We start from the raw sequence: 18,237 nt of genomic DNA on the forward strand, positions 1-18,237 counted from the left end.
GAGGTGTTAGTGGTGATCTTTCAGGAATCACTGGAGTCAGGGAGGGTCCCAGAGAACTGGAACATCACTAAGGTAACCCCCCTGTTTAAGAAGGGAGTGAGGCAAAAGACGGGAAATTACAGGCCGAATAGCCTGACCTCGGTCGTTGGTAAGACTTTAGAGTCCATTATTAAGGATGAGATTTCCGAATACTTGGAAGTGCATGTAAAATCGGGCAAAGTCAGCATGGTTTCATCAAGGGGAGGTCATGCCTGACAAATCTGTTAGAATCCTTTGAGTAGGTAATGAGTAGGTTAGACAAAGGAGAGCCAATGGATGTTAATAACTTGGTCTTCCAGAAGGCCTATGACAAGGTGCCGCACAGGAGGCTGCTCAGTAAGATAAGAGCCCATGGTGTTAGAAGCAAGGTACTAGCATGGATAGAAGATTGGCTGTCTGGCAGGAGGCAGAGAGTGGGGATAAGGAGGTCCTTCTTAGGATGGTGGCCGGTGACTAGTGGAGTTCCGCAGGGGTCAGTGTTGGGACCACAAATTTTCACTTTATACATCAATGATCTAGATGAAGGAACTGAGGGCATCCTGGCTAAGTTTGCAGATGATACAAAGATAGGTGGAGGGACAGGTAGTATTGAGGAGGTGGGGAGGCTGCAAAAGGATTTGGACAGGTTAGGAGAATAGGCAAAGAAGTGGCAGATGGAATACAACTTGGGGAAGTGAGGTCATGCACTTTGGTAGGAAGAATAGAGGCATAGACTATTTTCTAAATGGGGAGAGAATTCAGAAATCTGGAGTGCAAAGGGACTTGGGAGTCCTAGTCCAGGATTCTCTTAAGGTTAACTTGCAGGTTGAGTCGGTAGTTAGGAAGGCAAATGCAATGTTGGCATTTATTTCGAGAGGACTGGAATATAAAAGCAGGGATGTGCTGCTGAGGCTTTATAAGGCTCTGGTCAGACTACGTTTACAATATTGTGAGCAATTTTGGGCCCTGTATCTCAGGAAGGATGTTCTGGCCCTGGAGAGGGTCCAGAGGAGGTTATGGGGAGAAGGTGGGAGAATGGGGTTGAGAAACCTATCAGCCATGATTGAATGGCGGAGCAGACTCGATGGGCTGAATGGCCTAATTTCTGTTCCTATGTCTCATGGTCTAAGTGTGGATGGGGCATTCTCTCATTTTCAACTGATTGGATAAAGTACAGCATTACAGGATCTTCTCAAGTTTGAAATGATATAGTAAATTATAGGTCAGTAATTATGCTGCTGCATTTATACTGCACAGATGGCACTGAGAAAAAAACACAGTATGACAATAACATTAGAATATTACTGGATACATTTTCTTAATTTGCACTTCCCACAAAATTTAATGCATGATAAATATGGCATAGTCCCCTGACCTCTGTACCTGAATTCACAACACCTGCAGCATAAAGGTGAGAGATTTATTCCTGCATTTTCAAATGGAATCTTCTACAAATCACAGCCCAAAATGTCAACTCTGTTTTGCTCTCCAGAAATGCTGCATAACCTGAGTATTTCTAGCATTTTCTGTTTTTATTTCATATTTCCAGAATTTGTAGTATTTTGCTTCTACAGATCAAGTTACTCAACAACTTCCATTTTAAACCCTTTATCTAACTTACCTGTCCTCCTCCTAGTTATCTCTATGAATTCATAACATTGAATTTCATCATACTATTGAAACATATTCCACATTTTTGTTGCTGTACTGTATGTATTGATTTTATATTCATTTTAGTATTCATCACTATGATTTAGTGATGACTCCTGGTAGTCCACAAGATTTCTGTGTGCTATCCAACAAGAGCACAAGGAGTCTAAACCAGGAAGCATAAGATGCAATATCTAATTCAATGCCAAATCATGTACGGAAAGTAAATTCAAGATAGGAAAAGAAAAATGGAATTATTAAGCGGGATACAAAAGAGACAAGAAAAACATAAAAAAAAGTTTTTTAAATCTCTAACCTTAATTAAAATATTGAAGGAATGAGACTCCTTACTTGTAAAAGATAATTTTCAGTGTACAGAGGTTGTCTGGCAGTAATTATGACTTACCACACCATTAATTTACACTTGAATGGAAAAATTAACTTTTGTGGTGCATTCCCACTAGATCCCACTAAACATGCAAGGAAAAGAACACAAAAAATAGGAGCCCAGGGTATGCTCTGCCATTCAATAAGATCATAATGATCAATAAGATCTGATCTTGACTTCAACTCCACTTTTCTGCCTGTTCTCCATTATCCTTGGCATCCCTACAATTCAAAAATGTGTTTATTTCAGCTTTGAATATATTTAATGGCTCAGTCTCCACAGCTTTCTTGGGTAGAGAATTCCAAAGATTCAAAACCTCACAGAAGAAAATCCTCCACAGCTCTATCATAAATGGGTGAACTCTCATTCTGAAACAATGTCTCCTAGTTTTAGTCCTCTCAGCATCTACACTGTCAATCCTCCTCAGAATCTTACATGTTTCAATAAGATCACCTTTCATTCTTCTAAACTCCAGTGAGAATAGGCTCAAGCTGTTCAAACATTCATCATCAGACAAGCTGTCCACCTCAGCAATTAACCTAGCAAACCTCTGACTTGCCTCCAATGCAAATATTTCCCTCCTTAAATAAAGAGACCAAAACTGTGCACAATTCTCTAGATATAGTCTTGCCAATGCCCCATACATTTGCAGCAAAACTTCCCTACGTTTACCATAAAACATAGGAGCAGAAATTAGGCCATTCGGCCCATCGAGTCTGCTCCACCATTCAATCATGGCTGATATGTTTCTCAACCCCATCCATTGTACTCCATCCCCCTTGCAATAAAGGCCACAACATCATGACCTTCATGTGTTTGAATGCCAAGATACTGATTATTGCGAAGCTTCTGGAGGAGCAAGGCAACTTGGACAGCAACTTCCTGATTTCTGTGTTTAACTGAGCATGTGCAGGTGACAAATTTGCTGTCCTATTTCCTCCTTAATGACAGTAAGCAATGATGGTCTCTCTGTATTTTTATTGCAAAATCCCAGCCAAAGGTTAGTGGCATAAACTACATTGAAGTCTTGATTTCATCTCATCACACTGACCCTATGTCTCTTTAGCTCTATCAGAGAAAAAATTTGTAGGAGTGTAAGAGCAGTGCAGGAGAGGCGGAGAGCATACACAGATGGCCACAGACAGAACATCTGAAGTAGTGTGTCACAAGCAAGGTGGAATTTGAGGAATTATAGATATATTCAGGTTAAATATTTGAAGTTAGTGATAGTTTAAGTATTTGGTTTATTGGTTAGTCTATTTAATGGTGTTAGCTATTGTTAAAGAACATGTCAGGACAGCTAGGGTCCATCTCATGCACATCCTGTGTTATGTAGGAACTCTAGAACACTGCGCATCCTGGAAAACGCATGCAGGAAATGGCATCAACTGCTGGAGCTGGGCTTAAGAATTTCTGAGCTCAAGGGGCAGCTGGCATCACTACATGCAGATGGGAAGCAGAGAGTTTCATATAATTCCAGAGGCCTGGGAAACCTGGAGAACCTGCATTAAACTTATAATGGGGATAAAAACTGAGGCAAACAGCTTCAATAAAATATTTAAATGAGTAAGTCGCCTCCTGAAACCAGCTTGGTTGCCCACCCTCTACCTCGCCTCCATTAAAACTGGATGTTGGAGATTCAGGTTTGAAATTTTGAAATTGTTTTTTTACATTCCACTTGACCCAAACTCACCTGTTTTTAGGGTCAAAATTCCCTCAGTTTCAGCAGGCCTCATAAATAATTACCATGACGGCATGAAGGTAGAGTTGAGAATCATAGATACCAACAGGAATTTTAAAATTTTAATTACACATTCAACAAGAACCTGAGTGTCTGTATTTATTTTGGATTTACCACATTGATTCAGGATTTATTTCCGCCTTAATAATAAGTTGATCTTTATTGTACTAAAGTTCTCAACAGTCCTGCATTTCTTAAATTCAGCTATACTGAAGCACATGAACATACTTTTAACTTTAACATAAAATCGGATTTATAGCTTAAATACTTTTCAAAGTTGTGAATAGCTGTCCGGTGATGGGGATAATAATGAATTAAAACAGTAGCAATGCCAACACTTTTCCATTGATTTCTGAATCTCATGATTCTGAGAACTTTTTTTTAAATTCTCACAATTCATGCAGTAGATTTAGTATATTTAAACTTCGCAAGCAAATCACAGACATTAAAAGTTTTTGCATTTTGTAAGACTTGAGTGAGTTGTGAACATTGGCAATGCCTAAGGTTTAACAATGGAAAATTCAATGGGACTCCAGACGTGAGGTGAGAGTGACTGCCCTTGACATCAAGGCAGCATTTGACCGAGCATGGCATCAAGAAGCCCTAGCAAAACTGCAGTCAATGGGAATCATGGGGAAAATTCTCCATTAGTTGGAGTCATACCTAGCACAAAGGAAGATGATTGTGGTTGTTGGAGGTCAAACATCTCAGTTCCAAGACATCACTGCAGAGTTCCTCAGGGTAGTGTCTTAGGCTCAACCATTTTCAGCTGCTTCATCAATAACCTTCCTCCATCATAAGGCCAGAAGTGGGGATGTGCGCTGATAATTGCACAATGTTCAGCACCATTCACGACTTCTAAGATACTAAAGCAGTTCATGTCCAAATGCAGTAAGACCTGGACAATATCCAGGCTTGGGCTGACAAGTGGCAGGTAACATTCACGCAACACAAGTGCCAGGCAATGATCATCTCCAACAAGAGAGAATCTAACCATCGCTCCTTGACATTCAATAGCATGACCATCACTGAATCCCTCACTATCAACATGCTGGGGGTTACTATTGATCAGAAACTGAACTAGACTAGCCATATAAATACTGTGACTACAAGGGCAAGTAACTCACCTCCTGACTCCCCAAAGCCTATGCACCATCCACAAGGCACAAGTCAGAAATGTGATGGAATACTCTGCTTGCCTGGATGAGTGCAGCTCCAACAACACTCAAGAAGCTTGACACTGTCCAGGATAAAGCAGCCCACTTGATTGGCACCCCTTCCACAAACATTCACTCCCTCCACCATTGATGCACAGTAGCAGCAGTGTGTACCATATGCAAGATGACCTGCAGAAACTCATCAAAGCTCCTTCGACAGCACCTTCCAAAGGCACGACCACTGCCACCTAGAAGGACAAGGGCAGCAGATACATGGGAACACTACCACTGGGAAATTCCCCTCCAAGTCACTCACCATCCTGTCCATATTGCTGTTCCTTCACTGTCACTGGGTCAAAATCCTGGAGTTCCCTCCCTAACAGCACTGTGGGTGTACCTACACCACATAGACTGCAGTGGTTCCAGAAGGCAGCTCACCACCACCTTCTCAAGGGCAATTAGGGATGGGCAATAAATGCTGGCCTAGCCAGTGAAGCCCACATCCCTTGAATGAATAAAATAAGTCAGCGGGATAGAAAACAGAGCAGTTGGGATCTGGATCCAAGACACTCAAGGGCCATCTTTTTGAAATTGAGCTCGCAGCCAAGAGCACAATTTGGAAATCCAGATGCAAATTCCCAATGACTTTACTTCCTTTACAGAAAATGCACATACACACATTTCCAATATGTGCTACCACTGGTGCGTTGGAACATAAATTATAAGATTCATCTTTCAATCCTAGCAGTCTTAATTGATAGTCTTGGTTCTTATGAATAAACACCAAATTAGATAATATGCCACAAAAAAAGGACAAAGCAAATAAAGGCCATAACAAGAATGCTTTTGTGACCAGTTTACGCTCCATGATTTAATCTGTCGGCGTAAGGAGTCTAAGAAAGACTATGGCCTGGAGTTTTGCAACAACAGAGAGCCTCTCCGTCATTGTGAAAACAGTGAAAGTGGGAATGGGTGTGGGTCAGGATTTGTGGATGTGTGTTTTGTAGAGATATTTGCCCATATAAATCAGCAGCCGCCAACATTCATATGATTTTGGTGTGAGGGGCTTCTGAAATCCAGTGTATGCAGATTAGACCTGGTAGGATTGAATTTTGTGGATTCGTTAGGATAGCCAGGGTATTCTTTTGGTGAGGCAAGGTACCTTTATGGATATGCTCCTGGGACACCTTTGAGGCAGGCCAGGTTCCCCTTGGGATTGCCAAAGTAGGTATGAACAGGCGTGGAAAGTGCATAAACTTATCGGAATTGTGAAGCTCATTGGATCTGTCAAAAACAACTGCCAAAAGTGTCAAGAGGAACTATCAAGCTGTCAAGGCATTTAAAACTCCAGCCTTTTAACTCTTTGACAAAAACTGTGTGGAGTGTTTTAAAAAAATGTTTGCTACTTTGCTAATGTTTGATTCACAGCTGCAAGTGGTTATGTATTCTTTGAAGTGGGACTATGAATTCTAATGCTTGTTTTTATAAGGGATAATGCAATTGAATGAAATGTCTGTTGTTACAGGGATAATATAATTGAAGGAATGTAAATGTAATAAATGGGTTTTTATGAAAATATTTTTATATAAAAAATTAAAACTGCAAATAGACACTTGGTACTTACTTTATTTAATTTCAGCATGGGTCCTGAAGTCTACCCCTGCTGGATACTGGGTGAGTTGACATGATAGATAAGGGCAAAGGATAGTAAGTGGGGGGGCATGGGTTGGCACTATGTTGACACAGATGTTATAAAGAGCCGGGGGTGGAAGAGAGACATAGGTTGGCATGGAGGGTATGAGGGACCATGGGGGTGGCTGGGATCATGGGGTGCATGGTTTAGCATGGATGGGGCATTGGGGAATGTATGGGAGCAAGGGCTGTTTTATGTTTTCTTAACAAATCTTTGATGCAGTGCTGGTGCACTGAAGCAGGCCTTCCACCCAGTCTGCCTCCGCACATGGCATCCTCTGTGCTCAATCTGGGATTGCCCAGCCTGCCACCCCAGAACAAAACTCCGACCCTCCTGGCCACTTTCTCCCAGGTTGGGTTTGTGGAGCCAGGAAATGTCCCGACTTTGAACTCCCAACCCGGGAGCAAAAATCCAAGCCTAGGGAAAGAATAATACCATAAAAAAAGGGAAAGGCAATTAGTAGCTTGGCTGTAGCTGTGAAACTTGCAGCTCTAAGTAAGCTGGCAGTCACAATCTGTTAATCCTAGGCACACTTTTGCAGAATGATTTTGTTTACATCACTACATATTAAAGAAATGCACTTGACCAAATCTAAGTAAAGCATTTTGACAAATGTACTGCAGTTAGAAGTGTTTCTCAGAATTGCATTTTAATCCCCAATCTCCACATAAATTCAATGTAAAATTCTGATAACTTACTCAAAAATTTTTCCTAATTGATCAATATCTGAATTACCACGGAAAAGGGCACTGAAAAAAATAGAAACAAATTATTAGTCAAAATGATATTTACTGTTAATTCATAGTTTTTTAAAGATATAGGAATTGGCACAGATATTGCGATATGCACTCAAATAGTTGATTGAATTTCTCCATTTCAGTCAATAATTCAGCTCTGAATGACAAGATACATGATCAAACGTAGTTAGCCATGTCAGTCTTGTTTGATAGTTCTGTACTGCCTCTTGTACGCTTACACAAAAATACAGTTTCCAATTCCATTACAAACAGATAATATGCAGCCTGATGTCTTTAAAATTGTTATTAATGCAACAAAAGAAATTCAGCGATTTCTCTAGATGAGACAAATTATTTTATATCACAGAATTGATTCACAGATCAATAGGCCCCCACTCAAATTTGTTTTTATTTCTATACTAGATTTTTGCACAGTGCCAATTCTATGATCTGTTAAATGGAAACAAATCACATCAAAGATGGACACAAAAGGTTTGCTGTAAATGTAACTGACCCCTCAGCTGAGCAGTTAAAATAAATGGGGGATGGTTTAACTGTGACTGCCAGGTATAAATGGGGCAGCATTAAGTTGAAAATCATGTCGGGCCATTTGCCACACTGATTTGCTAATATTCTAGTGATCACCATCCAGGTAGAGGTCTTTAGATAAACAGGCAGGAGGGTGCTTTTAATAAACAAATCTTGTTCTGTCATAAGTGCTGTATTCTGCAGCCACTTGTTTTCAAAGGGACTGCCGGAGGCTGCACAAAAATAGTTCACAACCATTTTCATCTTTTATGTTTGTGAAGCGAAGAGGATGAGGAATACTCTGGCTCATACCTACGATTCTCCTCCCTTGTTGACATGAAAAGAAATCCAAAACTTTATTCTTTTGCCATTTTTACAAAGTGGACTCTCTGCTGAACCAAAAAAGATAGCTGCTACATGTCACAATCACAGACATGGCCCTTTCTTCTGGGAGCTACCACCAGAGGTTACAAGAACAAAAGAATTCTTCTCTCAGCCTATGTCTAAGCACAGAAAGCCTTTTGTGTTGCAGCGCCAATTGTTTCAAGGATTTTCGTGCTGTCATCTCCAACGAGAAACTCAACGAGACTGAACTCCACCACGAAGGAAACACCCTCTGGACTTTGACTTCTCAGACTCTGGAAATCATGTGCACTAATCTCACACCTCATTGTAGAAACCCCTTGTATCAATGAAAGTAGAGGAAGTGCAGACGAACTGGCTTCCTATCGTGACCTATCACAAAAGAGAGATTGAAAGTCGTTATGCCTGCAGAGCTGTTAACAGACCCGTGTTACACCTGGGACTATCCAGGCCCATTTCAAAAGAGGACCATTGGGGGAACAATGGAATTCTGGCCAGAAACACAGAAACTGATTGTTAAGCTACAATTAACCATTAATGAGCCATGTCACATGATCCATGCCTCTGGCCTTTTGGACAGTTTTAACACTAAATATTTGGCCTCACAGACAGACTGCTGTTTTACCAACTGGAATTACTTTGTTCTTGTAATTCCTGGTGATAGCTCCCAAAACAAAGAACAAGCAGTCTAAGCACAGAAAGCCTTTTGTGTTGCTGCGCCAATCGTTTCAAGGATTTTCGTGCTGTCATCTCCAACCAGAAACTCAACGAGACTGAACTCCATCACGAAGGAAACACCTTCTGGACTTTGACTTCTCAGACTCTGGAAATCATGTGCACTAATATTCATTTCTACGGTTCTTGTACTACTACTATCTATTATAGTTGTAAAACTCTTTTTTCTATCTCCCATTTATTGTGTGTGTAGTGGAGTGGGAAGTTGCAAATGCTCCTCCCTTGGATTCTGAATGTGAAATAAACTAACCTTCTGAGTTAGTCATAATGCAAGTTTGCCACGTGCTATTCGTAAATTAGATCACACAAACTGAGGGTTTAGGAAAGCATGGCACAGCATACTTTAAAAATAATTCAAAACACCTTTTGTTTATGGACAGTTGATGAGAGGAAGGAAGTACAGTTTACCTCTCTCTCCCCTCCATTAAAGCTACAATACAGCATTTACATATCTACCGAACAAGCTGCTGCATCGATTATCTTTCACCGTAAGGTCCAAAGAGGGAATGTTCTCTGATGATTGCACAGTATTCAGATTTCATTCACAACTCCTTAGATAATGAATCAGTCAGTGCCCATGGGAAGAATTTTCCCCCCGTTGAGGGGGTGGGGGGAGAAATGCAGGAGCGGGTGCAGGCAGGTGCACCTCCGATTGGGGGCGCTTCATCATTTTATGTGGGCAGGCCTTAATTGGCCCGCCCAGCGTGACATCCGCCAGGAAGTGGTTTGTGGTCCCTGTGTGGGCAGGGGGAGAAATCCCGCCGAGAGTGCATTCTTCCATGAAAGAGCGCGCTCATCTCCCTGAGGCTAAGTGCTGCCTCAGGGAGACCGGCTCCAAATGTAAAAATGGTAAAGGTACAAAAACAAAATTTCCCTGTCACATGAGTTCGGACATGTCCATCACTTTAAATCAAACATTTATTATATATTTAAAAACCCTCATGAAACCTAATCCCACTCCTGGACCCGCCCCCCCCGCTTGCTGGCCTACAGATCCTGCCCCATGTGCAGCAGACCTGGACAACACAGCTTTGGCTGGTAACATTCACACCACGCAAATGCAAGGCAATGGGCATCTTCAACAAGAAAGAATCTAACCATTTCCCCTTGACATGAAATGGCATTACCATCACTGAATCCCCCCACAATCAACATCCTGGGGCTCACCATTGACTAGAGGAGGTGGTGGCATAGTGGTACCGTCACTGGACTACTATTTCAAAGACCCAGGATAATGCTCTGGGGACTCGGGTTCAAATCCCACCACGACAGATGGTGAAATTTGAAAATTAGTAGTCTGATGATGGCCACTAAATCATTGCTGATTGTCAGAAAAACCCATCTGGTTCACTAATTGTCTTTTAGGGAAGTAAATCCGCCATCCTTACCTGGCCTACATCTGACTCCAAACCTACAGCAATGTGGCTGACTTTTAAATGCCCTCTCAACATGGACAATTAGGGATGGGCAATAAAAGCTAGCCTAGCCAGCAATTCTCACATCTCATGAACAAATAAAAAAAATACATTTATCTGCAATAGCCATAAAAATACTGTGACTACAAGAGGTCAGAAGTTGAGAAATCTGTGGCAAACACCTCACTTCTTGACATCTTAAAGCTTGTCCACCATCTACAAGGCACAAGTGAAGGAGTGAAGGAATATTCTCATTGGCTGGATGAACGTGGCTCCAACAACATTCAATACCACTTCAGGAAAAAGCAGCCCACTTGACTAACTCCTCAGCCACCACCTAAACATTCACTCCCTCCAATAACAGCGCACCATGGCTGCAGAGTGTACCATCCACAAAATGCATGACAGCAACTTTCCAAGGTTCTTTTGACACCACCTTCCAAACCTGTGACTTCTAACTCCTGGGGACAAGGGCAGCAGGCACATAGGAATGTCATAATCTACAAATTCCCCTCCAAGCCACAAAGCATCATGACTTGGTACTATATTACTGTTCCTTTGCTGTCACTTGATCAAAATCCTGGAACTCCTCCCTAACACCACTTTGGTAATACCTACATCACAAAGTCTGAAGTTGTTCAAGGCGGCAGCTCACCACCATCTTTCTCATGGGCAATAAATACTGGTCTTGCCAGCAATACCCACATCCAATGAATGAACACAAAAAAAGAGAAGTGATTTGTTTGTGTTACATAACCCCTCAGGTGCTGCAGAATAAGAGATGATGCTGGGAAGGCATTCAGAAGTTAACTCATCCCCCTAACCTACCACGGACTCAACACCGTTTCAAAATGAGGATTAAATTACATTACATTAAATCCAATGGGCAGCCTGCCCGCCACCTACCTGCTTGCCCTTGGCGGCCAGTGGGCCAAATGAAGCTCATAAGTCAGCAGTTAATGCCCACTTAAGAGCATCATCCAGAGCAGCAGGCCCATGCCAAGCAACCAGCCCAGCAGGTTTCCCTGTGTGAGCTGGTGATTGGTAAGGTCCCTCCCTAAGGTTTTCCACCTCATGGCCTCTCAAACACCATCCCCCACACCCTCACCTTGCCCACCTGCAAACACTAACAAGGTTCTGATCCATCACAGCTCACTTCCTCAGCACCTGAGTACAGCACTGGCAGTGGCCACCGCTCAAGCTGGTGCTACCAGCACATTGAGAGCTGCCGGGCTGATTGACCGGCAGCTCTCAGAGGCAGGATTTCCTGTTCCTGAGGGGGGAGAAATTCCACCTCCCTATTAATGGTCAATTGACTGTTAAGTGTCTGTTGGGCAGCTGTTCTTACCCTGGATGGGCTCCCCCCTGACATTTTAGCTGGGGCGGTGGGGAACCCGTGCCCCGCATAATTCAGTCTCATGAATCAAAGGCTTCAGGAGAGGAAAATAAACAGGATGCAGGGAACTGGATATGTAAGCTTTGGAAACATTTGGAAATCAATGATATGAGGAAAATCTAGTTGTTTGAATTACCAGTTGTAAGTTATTTAACTGAAGTGTAAACTTTATATCGGCTGCTATTTCCAACTACTGTATTATTATTTTGAACAGCTACTCTTAACAAATGAAAATTGATTCTTATTGTGTTAAGATATTTATGCTTAGGAAACAGGATATTTGAATATACATTGGACATTTCTCTTCAGAGTATTTTTGAAAAAAAAATCAAAGATTTCTAAAAGGCTCAGTGAACTTTGGAAACAATGTAGAAGTATAAATCCTTGGCATGTCATAGTTCCATAGCAGCACATAAGTCTACCAACTTCCAATATGCCTAACTCTGATCGTCATTAAATTTGCCATATACTTTTTCAGCTATTCACATCAGAAAATCAGCCATGAATGTATAGAATGATTGTTAGTTAGAAACAGTACAGTGGAGTTTAATTACATTAGGCTTAAGACCTGTACAACCAATAAGGTGCAAAATGACCTATAGTTTTTCACGGTCTCTTTAAGTTTAACCTTCCAAGAAAGGTGGTATGAAAATTCAGCAAATTTGAAACTAATTCTTTGAAGCTATATGCCTATCTCGATTTTCATGCCTCTACTCCCTGTGATTTTTCCCTTATTACTCACCATTTTCACCACTTGCCATTTCTTGGCTTAAAGGATAGGCACTTGGCCAACTTCCAGATTCCTTGATAGGGGATTCATGAATTCTGTTGATGTTACCTTTGCCTCTAGTCTTCCCCTATCGGTCCTAAATAGGATCAGGAATTTAGCATGAGGTAAATTCTGGATGCTGCATACCAGGATGCATAAATATGTAAAAGGTAATATAGCACCATTTTATTATTTTCTTTTAAAGAAGCACAGGATAAATTCCACAAACCTATGGACTGCTGACAGGATTAGCAAAATTTACTCCTTAGCAGCCCATGCTTTCATAATGAAACTTTTTCTTTTATAGCTTTCTGTACTCACCAAGTTGAGGAACTGATTTTTTTTCTCCATTTTGGGCAACCTATGTCAGCTTTGAGCATGCTTACATTAATTAGACAAAGATGCAGAGCAAAGCTCCCTGTGCTTTGCTCCAACATTATGCTTTAGATCAAGTTTATATGAGCACCTGTTACGATATCACTTTTCCCATTTTATATACCAGCCGTCTTTCCAAGATGCCTTTCAATAATAAAATGTAATACTAGTCAGCAGCAAAATAGGGACAGTATAAATCAATGGATTATACCTTTCGCACTTTTGTTAGGTTGGCATAAAGGGACTATTTTACAAAATTATACTATTGGTAGGAATCTCTCCTACTGGCAGTGTGCATTCACGAAACTGACTGTAGAATGTTCTCATGCTAACCAGTGGAGGGGACTTTAATCTGATTTTCTGGACTGGATTAAAATAGCGATTGTTACTGCAATTTTGTGGAGGTGTTTAGTGAAATCTTAGAATCATACAGCACTGAAGGAGCTAATTTAGTCCATCAAGCATGTGCAGACTCCCTGAAAGACCTAAATTCACCCCCCTGCCCTGCTCTTTTCCACTAGCTGTGGAAATATTTCCTTTCTAGAGAGCCAATTCCTTTTTGAAAGTTACTGTTGAATCTGCTTTCACTTTCACTGCCTATTCAGGCAGTGCATTCCAGATCATCATAACTCAATGTGTAAAAATATTTCTCATCTCCCTATTCTTTTGCCAACCATTTTAAATCTGCATCCTCTGACTACCAACCCTCAGCAGAAAGACTGTTTCCCTATCTACTCTATCAAAACCTTTTGTCAATAAATTCATCAATTTACCCTGGTAACACAAATTATCCAGTGGGGCACAAAATTAGAAATTGCAGAAGGCTACATGATTTTCCTGTGGCCTCTCAGCAAACTTGTATTAGTCTTTAAAATGGGATTTCTGGCAGTCCAGGCCAATTTATTCAAGAACTTAGACTGTTAGCTCCATGGTGATTTCCTATCTGCTATGTTGTAAAATGTAGACACTTCTGGGGATGGTCAGCAAAATTCTTCCATTCCTTGAATATTTTTTTCTAAAATGGACTAGAGATCATAAATCAAATATGGCATTAGGGCATATAGTAATTAACCTCAGGCCCCAGTTATAGGTCTCAATCACTGTTCTTTGGTAAGGAAGGTTGTAATCAGATTCAGGACAACAGCAGTCTTCACAGAGGAAAATATAGCATATCAGGTGGAAACATAACTCAAATAGTATTATGGAGACTAAAAATCCACATTTGGAACACACTGGAAAGGCGAAACTGTAGACCAGGACCCAGATACACCCAGATTGGTCTTGCAAGAGAGCTCCTGCACAATTTAATAAGAGGTGGGGCTTACTTCTACATTTTGGGGGATTCAGGCACAGCCCTCTGCCTGGACCTCAAAGGTATGTACAGAATTGCCATTCAGCAGGCTGGTACGCCCTTTCTCAATTGGGAATATAGCCTCTGAACATATCTCCAACCTTTTAATAGGCCAGGTAAACAGTAACTCCCAATGTAGGGAAATCCTGCCCAGAGCCTTGTCCAATCATTGCAAATGGTCGTTTCTGGGATGGGTGGAGGCTGCAGGAAACAAGGGGGGCAGGGGGCAGAATCCAGGAACTAGTATGTCCAGATACTGGCCTAGTTTGCAATCCAGATATGAACAGAATAAGGTGAATAGTTCACGCACTACGCAGATAGATATGTGAATATTGTGTAAATGGATTGCTGTAGCTTTTCATTAAAAATGGCATTTGCTCACAAGCTACACTGACTTCAGAAACTATATAAAATGCAATAGGTACAGAACAATTACAAATGATACCTTGAAAAATATATTCCCATTCATGTCATTCAATGGTCAGTTAACTTGAAGTAATAAGAAAGTACCGTATGAGCTTAAATCAATGATAAAAGGAAAGAAATTGACAAAGAATAATACTTAGACAACTTATCAGATAAAAATGACAAAGTGTGAAATTAAAAGGACAAAACTGTGGCCAGAGATAGAAACTGACAACAAAAGAGGACAAGTACATCGACACCATGGTGCTACAAAAATGCTAACCTCAGAAGGGTAAACCAGTTCCATTCTTAAATCACCTTAAACAATATCATGCCAAACAAGCACAATGTTAAAGATTCTGAAGGCATTTTCCCACTACTGCTTGTAGGTCTTAATTAGTAACTTGCTGGGAATTTATTTCAGTCCAAACCAAGCTATAAATATCCACTGTACTCAATATCTGACAAAACAGAATAAAAATGACTGCATAATTTTTAATGCCTACAAAATCAGTCCCTAGTGTGTGCTGTTTATGAAGTGCAGTTCAATATGTGCATGACCTACAATTTTAGTTTGCGTGGATGATGAAGGTGGGGCATAGTAATCCAAAGTATTTTGGCTGGGGCAAATTAGAAACGTGTAAGGATGTATTGTTCGTCTTCTCTCACTATGTGACAATGCAAACTGTGATGCCCTTTGCCTTTAGGTAAGGTTGATGTTTTTAATTTGTTTGTTGTTGTTTAGTGGAAAGAACCAGTAATTTTACAAAATGCCACAAGAAGGTAGGATATTACCATTCACAAGGACCTGGCACTGGTAACTATTAATAATAAGTTTGTTCACATTTCCTCAAGCATATTATTCTGACTTCACGTGCACAATGGAGGGAGTTTACAGCCAAATCTTTTCAAAAGGTTGCATTTAGTTCCATTCATCTGGCATAAAATATTGTATTTGGTCCCTTTATATACACAATAGAGAACCCAAAATATTAGTGCCATTCTCTTTTGAACAGCTCAAATGCACCTATTTGATCATGAACTATTAGATTTGTTCTTATTTACCTGCCTGCAATGTACTAAAACAGAAAAAAAATCACAGTGAAATTTGTGCCAGAGAAGTGAATGGGAAAAAAATCCACCAGTTGATTGAAAGTGTCCATGGCTATGGTTGTTTTTTAATCCAAACTCCCCTAATTTCCTGTATGATAAATAACACCATATCTGTAGAAGGGTACCTGACTAGAGAGTTCAGATTTAAGAGATAGTGTTGACATAATAAAATTTGCTGAATCCATAGGCTGCTTGTATAACTTTTCCCTCTAATAATGAAAATAGCACAGACAATATTTGAAACTGGTGAAGTCGCAACTTTGGCATAGTCAGAACCAGCGGAAAATCAATTGGGCCCTGGATATGTTGCACTGGGAAATTCCTAACCCTAAGCTCCATTCAGCTTGACGCTGAGGTTAAGCTAAGACGCAGTAGTGGAGCCCATTGGAGTCCGAGGAGGTCATTTATAAGACTCCATAAACGTGCCAAGGAGATTTCCCGACCAGTTATCTTATTTAAAAAGAAAAGTTTTACATGTAGTTGCAGTGGCTTCTGGCAGTGGCCTGCCAGCTATGCCCCAGTCAGGCATTAATATAGGTCAGTAACACTTTCCTCACCCTCTTCCTTTGGCAAATGCGCAAGTTATGTCCATAATAGTACAGGCATGTTATACAAATGACATGATCTTCACCAGACCCTGGACACTATGGCGGGGTCAGGAGTGGAAGTTACTGTAGCTTGCTCCATTGCGCTTCTGCTGATGAAAAGGACCTGCATAATTTCACAGTGATTAGTGAAGCAACACTGCAAAGCATTCCCTGGCCTACTGACATGCTTAACACACTGCTTCACGGATAGTACAAAGGTGTCCAAGGCTGAAGTGGATAGCCTTGGTGTCTGAGGAGCACATCCTTCCAAGTTGCTTTTGCATTCAAATTGACCCTCACAGACAGCCACCTTCAAATAAAAGCATTCTGACCCGTCTGGGAAGTAGTCCATGCTCTGCATGAAGTAGAGTTTTTGATCAATGACCAGATGGTGAAGTCTGCAGGGAGTAGTACTCTACGTGGAGAAGGCCTTGGTTTTAACTGCAAGGATTCTGGTTAGGCCACTTTCTCCCAGTCAACCCTGGGTCTGCAACACGAGAAGAAGATGGAGCACAGGCAGCAAAGAAGAGGACAAGCTGCTTGCGGTGGGGAGTGGGGGAAGGCCTCTCAACAGACGGCCTTATCCACCTAGGGTCTTCCGGGAGCACTTGTCTTAGCCAGCAACAGTGTGCGTGTCATCTGCACTTTATGAAGAAGCTGGCAAACTTTGCTACCTCTTGCAATCAGACCTGCAGCCTCAGAGCATGGCAAGTACAGTACTGCCAGCGGCAGTGAGTGACCCTCGCCTTGAAGCTCTTTGCATCGGGATCTTTCCAAACTAGAGCAAGCAACATCACCCAGTTCACCATTCACTGCTGTATTAGAGGGGTAATAGATGCTTTTTATGCCAGGGAAGTACATTTTGTTATCTCTGAATAAACAGAAGCAGCTGGAGTATGCACATGACTTTGCCAGGATAGCGGGTTTCCCGTTGCTGCAGAATATCAACAAATACATGCACCTGGCTTTGGAGATGCAGCATCTAATACTGAGATGCATCACAATTGTAAAATATAACAAGTGCAGAATGTTCAGTTGGTGACTGACCATGCTCAGCATATCATGTAAATTCCCAGTGTCCTGACAGCTGTCATAATAGTTTCATTCTGCAGGATTCGGTGGTTCCCTTTGCCTTTCAGCCACCATGTCAAACCGAACAATGGTTGATGGGCCACATAGGTTATTCTGCTTTAAACTGGGCTCATGATTCCACTCTGCAATCCAACCACACATAGCCAGCATGCGTACAATGAGGGCCATGCTGCCATATGAAAAACAATAGAGCAGACTGCTGGGGTGCTGAACGAATGATTCTGCTCTGAAAGAGCCCTACAATATTTACTGTGGTCTGTGTGACGGTTTCTGGTGATCTGCACTATTCTCTGCAACCTGATCACAGCTCTTGCCACCCAGGATGCAGTGAATAGTTCAGGAGGAGGAAGGGAGGAGACAGCGAGCACATCCGCATTCCTACTGGACTGTCCGTGATTGCCTCATTTGACTATGGTTTCTCTGAACACAACCCCAAATCCCCATTTAACAACTGTCTCATACTTTGCCATCCTGTATTATGGACCATCACACTGCCCTCTTGGCCACAATGCTGAAATAAAAGCTCCAACAACCATTTCAAACCAACTTTATCCACTGAAAAATCCAATATTGCACACAAAAATCAACTAGTCACTCTTGTGCATTCCCTTGGCACCTCTCTTACGTGTGCCTTTGCCTTTCCCTAGTGCTCCATTGCGGTGCTACCCCAGTGGCTGCAGCATAGCTGGTTGAAGGCAGCTGACCTTCAATGGGAGAGAATGCA

General features: G+C 41.5%; 1 protein-coding gene across 3 annotated transcripts in view; it reads right to left on the bottom strand.

The window, feature by feature from the left end:
• The window catches only part of cdk6 (cyclin-dependent kinase 6), a 315,746-nt gene that overhangs the window by 5,062 nt on the left and 292,447 nt on the right, over positions 1–18,237 (bottom strand). For all 3 annotated transcript variants that reach the window (XM_041183679.1, XM_041183681.1, XM_041183678.1), the window contains exon 6: positions 7,346–7,396. In XM_041183679.1, the coding sequence (XP_041039613.1) occupies positions 7,346–7,396 (51 nt within the window). The remainder of the gene's footprint in view (positions 1–7,345; positions 7,397–18,237) is intronic.

Source organism: Carcharodon carcharias, chromosome 3 (genome assembly GCF_017639515.1).
Source record: "Carcharodon carcharias isolate sCarCar2 chromosome 3, sCarCar2.pri, whole genome shotgun sequence".
In the NCBI taxonomy this organism is placed as follows: Eukaryota; Metazoa; Chordata; class Chondrichthyes; order Lamniformes; family Lamnidae; genus Carcharodon; species Carcharodon carcharias.